The sequence below is a fragment of the Triturus cristatus genome, chromosome 8 (assembly GCF_964204655.1).
Source record: "Triturus cristatus chromosome 8, aTriCri1.1, whole genome shotgun sequence".
Taxonomy (NCBI): Eukaryota; Metazoa; Chordata; class Amphibia; order Caudata; family Salamandridae; genus Triturus; species Triturus cristatus.
In genome coordinates this window covers 1,566,069,388-1,566,079,352 of record NC_140591.1, presented here as the reverse complement: position 1 = coordinate 1,566,079,352, position 9,965 = coordinate 1,566,069,388, and the positions used below count along the sequence as shown (strand labels likewise).

General features: G+C 41.6%; 1 protein-coding gene across 1 annotated transcript; it reads right to left on the bottom strand.

The window, feature by feature from the left end:
* Positions 1-2,243: 2,243 nt before the first annotated feature.
* Positions 2,244-3,185, bottom strand: LOC146806171 (olfactory receptor 51G2-like). The gene has a single exon (XM_085623881.1). It carries the CDS (start codon positions 3,183-3,185, stop codon positions 2,244-2,246), a length of 942 nt encoding a protein of 313 aa, XP_085480007.1.
* Between the last annotated feature and the right edge of the window lie 6,780 nt (positions 3,186-9,965).

Here is a 9,965-nt window from a genome sequence, read left to right as displayed (position 1 = left end):
TTAGTCTGTATGACTTCAATCCACTAATTTAATAATTAACAACCCTTCTGGTTGACAGTTTTGTATTTTCATTACAAATGCGGCGGTTTAACATTTTTGATATGACAGTGATCCCATTAATCTAATTTAACACGTTTCCTTTAGGTGTGCATACGTAATATTAATGTACCAATGTGTTTTATTTATTGCTTTTACTCACTGAGCTTTCGTATAGATTTGCAATTGAAATGTAATTCTATATGCTTCATTAGTTCACAGTTACCCCCCCTTACACACATAGATACTTTAGCAGCACTTATTATTTCAATCAAGGTTTACCTCAATCAACTTATCAACTTTTGATGAATCCCTAATGTATTAACTCATGACTATATCAGGGTTTAAGTAAAAAAATTCAAATTTCTATAAAAGTAAATCAAATCTACTACTTCATTGCATACCAGAGCGGATAATCACTTAAACCTCTAAAGCCATAGGGTATTTTTGAGATGGTATGATGCTCCCAGCCCTCACCACCGGTAATTAGAGGTACATGGTAAACCACCTGAAATACTCATTTTGGCAAGGCATCTTGTTTGTCTACAAAGTACCTCACCTTCGGTGAAGTAATTTTGTTGGGTAATCAGAAAATAGTTACAACATCACTGATAGGTTTAGTATCTGAACTTGATAAACAGAAGATACTTTATATACACAAATCCAACTGGTTAATGGACAATAGGCTGGAACTAACATTATTATCTGAAGTTATTTTTTTTCTGTTGATTTTAGATATTTGTTTAATGAGTAGAGATTTTTGTAAATCACTACCATACTCATCTCTAGACCCTCCACACACTTCTTACTTGTTGTTGGATCCTCTGAATTAAGGCAGAAAATCATGTGGCTAAGCAGCCAGCTGTGCCTGAAAGGAAGCAGTCTGATTGGAGCCAGGAAGAGCTGATAGTAAAATTACTATCCGATAGTCTAAGAGCACTGCTAGCCCTGGGGAAACCTGATTTTGTTATTTTGCTTCATACCATAGTCTAACCACATTGTTGTGTTGTGATTTATGGTAGTTTCTATTCCAAATCAAAAAGACACATACACTAAAAGGTTGGCAGAATCTGCACTACTTCATTGAGATGTAGAATCACTATTTACTATTTACTTAATTAAGTGTTTCATCCACCCCAGAAACACCATACCTAGCTCCCTTTACTCCCTCTAACTCTCTGTCCCCTTTCTTCCATTCTCATAGTTAGTCTTCGCAGAAACCTGAGTGTTTACTGCCAAGTCACAAGAAATTAATGAATATTCTGTCAATTGCTATGTCTCTGCAAACTCTTTTTCTTCCTTGAATGACGCAAATGAATTCTAATTAATAATACCATAGCATAATTCACATTACTCGTACAAAGTAAATCAGCATCTCTCTAGCTTTCACTTTCTCACCTTTTTTTCCCACTTCCTCTTGCAAGTCCCTCTTTCTCTCTGTCATCATCCATTTTCCACTTGTTATTTTTTCCACATATGCAAGTTTTCATGTCCATCAGCATGATTCTTTACATCTCTTACTATCGCCTGACAACCCTCAATATCTTTTTCATTGATCATTTACTCTCTCTCTCCAGCTTTATCTTGCTTGCCCCCTTTCTCAGTATCAATTTCTTTCTTGCATCTTTCCTTCTCTTTTCCCTCTATACCCTTCTTCTTTGTATGTGCTTATCACTATGTATCATCTTCTATACCTCGCTTCCACACTCTTTTCTTCCCTTTTCTATTCATTTTATGCCTATCTCCTCTTTTCTTTCCTTCATACCCTTCACTTTCTTTTTTCTCTTTCTCCCTTCCTATCTGTCTCTTCCTCTCTATATATAGCTTTGTATCACTCTTCATTTCTCTGTCTCTCTGTTTCTTTTGAATTTCTTAAAAAGAAATGCCTGGATATGCCTGACAAGTTTCTCTGCTGAAACACAAATCATCTGCATTTCCTGATTAAAATGAGTAATTCAGCCAGTAATAGAAGGAGACACATTTAATGAAGAATTCACAATCTCTGGCCTTCCAAGTCACAATATAATGCAATTGTACTTTTATCCAGTATCATAGTTGCCATTGATGATATATTCATCTGCTTGTAGATATATATACAACACCCAGCTGAGAGCAATAAGCTTTGAGATACCAGGGCAAAATAATGCAAGGGAAAGATGTTTCAAGATTATGTACATAGCCATGAAAGGAATTTAACATTTCGCGTTTCATAGCCCAAACTTTGTGCGGATGGAGGTTCGGATCTGTTTGGTTTTTATGCTGTAGATCATTGGGTTCAGAGATGGTGGTACTAGAAGCAAAATGCCACCCAACAGGAATCGTGCAAGAATTGAATCCGTCTGTGCATACCTGCTGACTAACGACAAAGTGATCAGTGGGATGTAAAACAGTAGAACAACACAGACGTGGCTCACACAGGTGTTCAGTGCCTTCAAGCGTTCTGCTTGCCCTGCTTTGCTAAGAACAGCCTTCAGTATGAGCCCATATGAGAGCAGAATAAGCACTGCATCAACAGGATATGTGCTGAGTACCACAGCCAAGCTGTATGTACTAGTAATGGTAGGATCCGCGCAAGCTAACTTCATTACATCCGTTTGGTAGCAGAAGGCATATGAAAGAGCATGTTTATCACAGTATGGAAGAATTTTCAACAAAAATGGTATAGGGAAATGAAGGCAAAAACATCTCATCAGAGCCGCCAGTCCCATCTTGGAAATTTTTGGATGCAATATTGAGGCATATCTCAGAGGGTTACATATGGCTACATAGCGGTCAAAGGCCATGGCCACCAAAATGGAAGATTCCATGGCACAGAGAGTATGTATAAAGAAGAGCTGAGTCAAGCAGGCAAAGAAGTGGATTGCCCTGGAGTCAAATAAGAACACGTTGAGCGTTGTGGATAATGTAGCGAGAGTCAAGCAAAGATCATTTATTGCAAGCATGGAAAGAAAAATGTACATGGGTTCTCTGAGCTGGTGTTCTACTTTTATGATGAACAAAATGATCCCGTTTCCCAAAATGGAGAGAAGATACAAGAAACATAGAGCAAGAGACAGCCAGAGGTTTACAAGAATTGCAGCATCTGCCCCAGGAAATCCCGCCAGTCTGAGCCATAGATGATTGATGTCACTCGAATTAACAGTTGACATGATGCACTGTTGGATCTATGGTTTAAAATATATACATTAAGTCAAGACAATGTTTATTTTTAATCAGTAAACAATCATATTCAATTTATATGAAAATTGTTCTTTACATCAAGCCATGGCATGTAGGTTTAGTGCTGGAACAGCCAAACAACCACTGCATAGGATACCATTAATGCCAACCTACAGAGCTACTGCTTCTATTTCTGTTTGATCAGCAATTTTTGTCAATTATTTCCTTTGGAAAACAAGAAAAGAGCAAAGAAAAGTTCCAGTAAATTGTATTACACCTTTACATTCATCGTATTGTCATTCCAAGTAGTATCTAATCAATGGCAGGATTTTGCAGCCCAATAATAAACCAGTAGGATTCCTCCAACCCAAGACCTAATGTAAAAATGAATCTTCATCATCAGATGTCTGCTTAAATAATGTTGTGGGGGCGATTCACAAAGGTAACTTTACACATGATTAAATCTACATGTGCAAAGTTACTCTTACACTTTTGAGTAACTTTACTTCTTTGAGATTTCCGGGAAGCCAGCCTGCTATGCTCGGTCTAGTTATGTGACTTGTGCATTGGCCGGACACACTCACCCTCTTGGCAAGTTGACATCCCGCAGCTTGTACTCGGCGGTTTGTGCAATCAGGGGAGCTGAATAGAGCCATGGGCAACAAAGCTGGGAAACCGTAAGCAGAATTCTCAAAGGGAGGACAGAGGTAGTGGGCACTTGACATAGACAAGCCTAGGACGGATCAGGAGTAGCAACCAACAGGAGCTGGTATCCTTGATCTCTCTGCATTGATTGAGATGAGTTCAGAAGATGACACCCTGAGAGATGCAGAGTATTTTGGAGTGTGTGAAGTACTTGCCCGGTATACCTTGGTAGAAACAGGAGCGGGCTGCCGGGGAGCTGGGAGACGTGTTTGTAGTACCGCAGGTAAGGTAAAGGCAAGGCTCCCTTCAAATCCATTTAATGCATTAATTCCATTCTTCCTGACCTCTTGGGTATGCTGAGACATAAGCCATGGACCAATTCAGTGGCTTTCTGGGGAAAAGTCTGGACTTTCACATTAAAGAAAAGACCATGGTTTGGCAACCAAAAAAAGTACTTTTTCAACCCTGGCCCATAAGTAAGTTAAGCCTTCATAAAACAAAAGGAGAAAACAGCCTTGAAGTTGAAGTTGAATTCAACCACATGGAAAATCTTCTCTTTTCCTTTAGGCCTAGATCTCCCTGAGCCTTCCTAGATGAGCTAGGACCTAGCACCTTTTGTTTTAAAGAATACGTGGGCTTGCCAAGAAAGAGGACTTTCATCGGGTAAAAAAAACGACTTGGTGGTTGGACCTGCAGAACCAAATTCAAGAAAGCTGCCACCAAAAGAAGTGCTGGAAAGTAGCATGGGAGCAGGAGACATGAAAGGGTCCAAGACAGAGGCTACAATAAAGATTCCAGGGCTGTATTCGGGGTGATAGGGCTTGCCTGTGATGAAAATGGCATAGCTTTTCCAATTGCAACAATCTCTATTCTTGTCCTCCCTCAGGCAAACCAAATAGTGACGGGGCGGAAAAGGTTTTTCTGGTCTTTAATAAGACAGACAAAACTTTCACAATCACGAATTCTCATAGAAAACATGAGCTGGAGAGGGATAAGAAGACACATCGGTGTTCTCCACTCAAAAATCAATCACAACAAAAAAGCCCTTTTTGCCATTCAGACAAGTACTTCTCTAAGAAGAGCACTCAAAATAAAATCCATGAAGCAAACTTCATACCTAGGGCTCAGTACTGCTCTGGTACAACTCAGAGGCAGACCTTGTGTCATGGTGGGATTTTTAAATAACGTATTATGGGGGTTTCAGCCCTATATGAATAGAACAGATATGCAAACAAGTTATGGGAAGTGCTTCACGTACGCGATCACCATGATACCTACCAACCAGCTTGCTGTATCATCATCAGCACTTTCTTATATTGGCAGGAGGAACAAGCACAATGAATGTTCATTTTGATTCTCAGTGTGTATAACTAATGCTCAGCGTCTCAAGGGTGCATCCTCCTCCTGCAGGCCCTCAAAAAAGGAGAAGGGGATAATAGCTTCCTCTCATAAAAAACTTTAAACATGAGTTCAAAAAGGCATGTCAAATATATTTTACTATATGCCAAGGCTCATGATTAAAAACATTATAACATGTTTAAACAACATTTTTGAGATCGGTCGATATGCTTCATTGCCAAACAAAAATTACATGCAAATTCATCAGGACATGAGGACCCAAATATCCTCCAACTGTGCAAAATACCATATGACCACAATCTGAACACTTAGGAGAAGCTTCTGGGAAGAGATTAATAGGTTGCCTACAGTGTTGGTGGACGTTGAAGACAGCCACACCTGCAGACCTGCAGGAGGGTTACTTAAAAAACAAACTGAGAGACAAGGTCTGCCTCTGAGATGTACCGGAGCAGTACTGAGCCCTAAGTATGACCTATGTAATAGGACTTTTATTTTGAGTTCTATTCTATGCGAAGTATTGGAGGAGAAGCTCAGCAGTTGGGGCTCAACAAGCTAACCGGCTAAGAGATCATGGTCTATCTCAAATGCCTTTAAATTCGGATAGTGCAGCACTAAGGGCCATATTATCAAGGAAGGGCGATAACATTATCGCCGCTTTAGCGGCAGGAAGCTGCCGCTGAAGCGGCGATAATGGGTTTGATAATATGCCCTTGTGAATTCCCATAGAAGCCCAGGTTCACACCAGAACCTGGGCTTCTATGGGAATTCACAAGGGCATATTATCAAGCCCATTATCGCCACTATAGCGGCAGATTCCTGCCGCTAAAGTGGCGATAATGTTATCGCCGTTCCTTGTTAATATGGCACATCTTTTCAAATCAGAAACATGGCAGAAGGTAATGCCCCCTCGAAGAATCTCTCCTCGAGGACACAGTTGGTTAAAAAAGGCATTAAGAACAGCTCAGCAGAAAATCTGATTGAGTCGTTATTAATGTCTATCCTAGCTGAAGTACAGGAGGTCAAAACCTGCCAAAACACCCTAGTGCATACTTTGGGTATAACAATGGTAGAAATTGACAAGAGAATTGAGAGTTTGGGGACACAACTGAAAGAAATGACTGCTAGAATCTTGGATCTTGAAGATACCCAAAGCGAGCTGGCTAAAAGGAACTCCAGCCCACAAAAGAAACTTGCCTCTGCGAAACAATAATTTGAGGATGAAGAAAATTACTCGAGGATGTCTAACCTTAGATTTGTTTGTATACCTGAAAGGGAGGAGGGGAAAGCCAATATGACTATTGAATACATGGATGACTTGATTCACACTCATCTCTGATGGGAAATATGGAGGACCTGATGATATCTTATGCACATCAAATGTTATTTCAAGAGTAACCTAATATATCCTGCCGCTGTAAAGTGTCTGTGACTTTTGGGGACAATAGGATATGGAAACATGTGTTGAACAGCGCTATAAAACACAGAGGTATTAAAATCAGAGACAAGTTTGCTACAAAGGTTTTCCCTGACATGTAAAACAAGACTTCAAAGCAGCAAAGTGAATTTCGGTAAATAATAATAATAATACTGCATTTTATAAAGCGCGAACAGCTACCTCGCAATGGAGGTGTCCCGGCGCTAGAGGAGTACAGTTGACCTAGAGGCAGAAGGAGAGAGGCTAGCGGGGATGAATGAAGAGCCACGTTTTCAGTAATTTCTTGAAGCAAGGCTCAGAAGGTGCCTGTTGAATTTCTTGAGGTAGGGTGTTCCAAAGAGAGGTGACGTTTGCCGAGAAGGTCCGGCCGCCTAGTCGAGCCTTTCTCGATCGTGGAACAACCAGCTGAACACGGCAGTTGGACCGAAGTGCACGTGTTTGGGCATACCTTGGAAGGCGTTTTTTCAGATATTCTGGGCAGGATCCATGCAGAGATCTAAATGCTAGCGTGAGTGCTTTGAATTTTATTCTGCTGGTCACTGGCAGCCAGTGCAGAGAGCGAAGATGCGGAGAAACTGACTGTCTGAGAGGAATTCGCAGTAACAGTCTTGCAGCCGCATTTTGGACTACCTGGAGTTTTTGCGTCAGGTATTTAGGTTGGCCAAGGTAAAGTCCATTGGCGTAGTCCAGCCGAGATGTGACAGTGGCGTGGATAACCGTTTTCCGGCAACTCTCCGGGAGGAATCTCAGGATTTTCCGGAGATTTCTAAGTTTGCTGAAGCAGCACCCGGCAACTTGTTGGATGTGGGCGGTGAAGGCCAAACTATCGTCCCATCTAACTCCAAGGTTTTTTGCCGAGCGGCTGGGCGAGGGGGCTGGGCCCATCTCCGTTGGCCACCAAAAATCTGAGGCGGGGGTGGGTCCTCTGCCGAAGAAGATCACTTCGGTCTTATTGGCATTCAGTTTTAGTTTATTCGTGTTCATCCAGTGGGAGATATCTTGGAGGCATCCTTTGAAGTTCGAAAAGGACTCCTGCGTCATCTCTGAGTATGGAAATACCAACTGGGTGTCATCGGCATAAGAAATTGCCTTGACACCCCAGTTGGCAATCAACGTAAAGAGCGGCGCAAGGTATATATTAAATAAAAGGGGGCTGAGGGCCGACCCTTGTGGGACTCCACAGCTAAGGGCCTTAGGGGCTGAGGAAATCGTCCCTAGTGCTACCTTTTGTGTCCTCTCGGACAGATAGGAGTGAATCCATCCCAGCGCCTTGTCCTGGATGCCTATCTCGGCCAGCCGGCTGAGTAGTCTGGCATGGTCCACCGTGTCGAAGGCGGCCGACAGATCCAGGAGTACCAGCATTGCTGAGTTGCCTGCATCCATCGACCACCTTATTGATTCAGCTACCTCGACGAGCGCAGTCTCCGTACTAAAGCCTGGACGGAAGCCTGACTGTGTCTCATGTAGTACATTATTTGTTTCTACAAATTTGCTAAGTTGGCGCTGTAGGATTTTCTCTAGCATTTTCCCGGGGGCGGCTAAGAGTGATATAGGGCGGAGATTAGTAAGGTCTTCTGGATCACCATTGGGTTTTTTTTTTAATGGGAGGAGAGTGGCATGTTTCCATACATCTGGAAATGTACCCGAGGAGATGGATGAGTTCCAGATGTGTTGTAGTGTAGGTGCTACAAACTCAACAATGGAGCTCCATAATTTTGCTGGGCAGGGGTCGTCAGGGGAGCCGGATTTGCATCGAGTGAGTTCTTCTCTCGCCTCGCTCAGAGGGATAGTCTATTTAAATGTACCGCTGGTCAAGCAAAGATTTTACAACTGGCCAGACACAGAACTTTTTTAGGGAAGAATTTAAGATGTTTAATGATAATCAGATAACACAAAACTACTTGCAAGAAATTCTGAGTAAGGAAAACTGATGGGTTATTGCTTAATATTGTATGCTGAAACTATACTTTGTGCAGAAAAAAATAATTACAATACATGCCTGGCTTACTATCAAGGCCACCAGGTTCCAGGGCAAGGTGCAAGCAGTGCACCATATGCAGGGAAGGTGTGACTTCGTGACAGGGTGACAGGGTCACGACGGAGGAGTTTGGGGCACAGGGGAGTGGATGGGGGATGGTTTGGATGTAGTAATAGCACAGGTCTGTGAGCTTGAGGAATGTGGGGCTATTTTAGTTCCTAAGAAGGGCCAGGGGGAGAATTTGCAGTGGAAAGAACAGGTTTCTTGCAGTGATAGGCTAAACCAGATTAATTAAGCAGGGAAAATGGATGGGGTGGTTGGTGGGAATTTACTTACGTTTTCGATTTTAGAAACTCAGTATGTCTAATTAGATTCCCTGCTGGAACTGTAGGGTAGTTTCTGTAAATGTCAATGGATTGAACAATCCTCAGAAGCGATGGGAAGTTATGGACTGCATTGCTGAGCAGAAGGCATCTATGGTCTTACTTCAGGACGCACATATTAAGAAATTCAAAATATCTACAACTAATTAGTCTCCTTTCCAATTATTATGTTATTCCTCTGCATCAGCATCTCTCAGAGATGTTGTGGTGCTTGTCAGCAGGAGGTTTGAGGGTCAGGTGGGGCAGGTGGCATCTGATGGATCTGCTAGATGGGCGGTGGCAGAAATTCATATCAATAGAGAAAGATATTCCTTAGTTTCCTTTTATGGCTCTATCCCAAATGAACCTCAGCCATTATATGAATGTCTCTGAAGTTTGCCAATCACCCCAAGCATATGATGATAGGTGGTTATTTTTATTTTGTTAAAAAAACAAATGCCAATATAAGTATCGGAGCTATCCCATATTGCAGAGCTAATATGGCATGACCAATGCAGAGGATTATAGAGGAGCATAGCTTGTTTGACCCTTGGTAAAATGCCAATCTGATGGTAAGGCAGTATACTTTTTTTTCCTCATTATTGTTCAGCTTCACGGACTACTTTCTCACTTTGAAGAATATTCAAACTTTTGCCTTTTATATTATATCAAATCTTTATTAAAACACACTGCTATCTGTTTAGGTGTGAGCCTCGATAACAAAGCTGCCCTGCCCAAACTCTGCCCAAACTCTGATCTTTCAATAGGGCACTACTAACTGAAGAATCTTTTATCAAACAAATGAAGATGCAGGCTAAGTTGTTTTTTTAGGAAAATCAACACTCTTCTTTTTCACAAAATATCTGGGAAGCATTTGACGTAACTATGAGAGGAGGGATTATTGCTTTTCAAACCCATTCCAATGAGTTAGCAAAACTGAAATTTAGGAAACTCTCTGAGAATCCTTATCTGCCTTTGGTGAATCTATCCC

Excerpts from the sequence above, each read along its gene's own strand:
- LOC146806171 (XM_085623881.1), bottom strand. The coding sequence starts at position 3,185 with ATGTCAACTGTTAATTCGAGTGACATCAATCATCTATGGCTCAGACTG.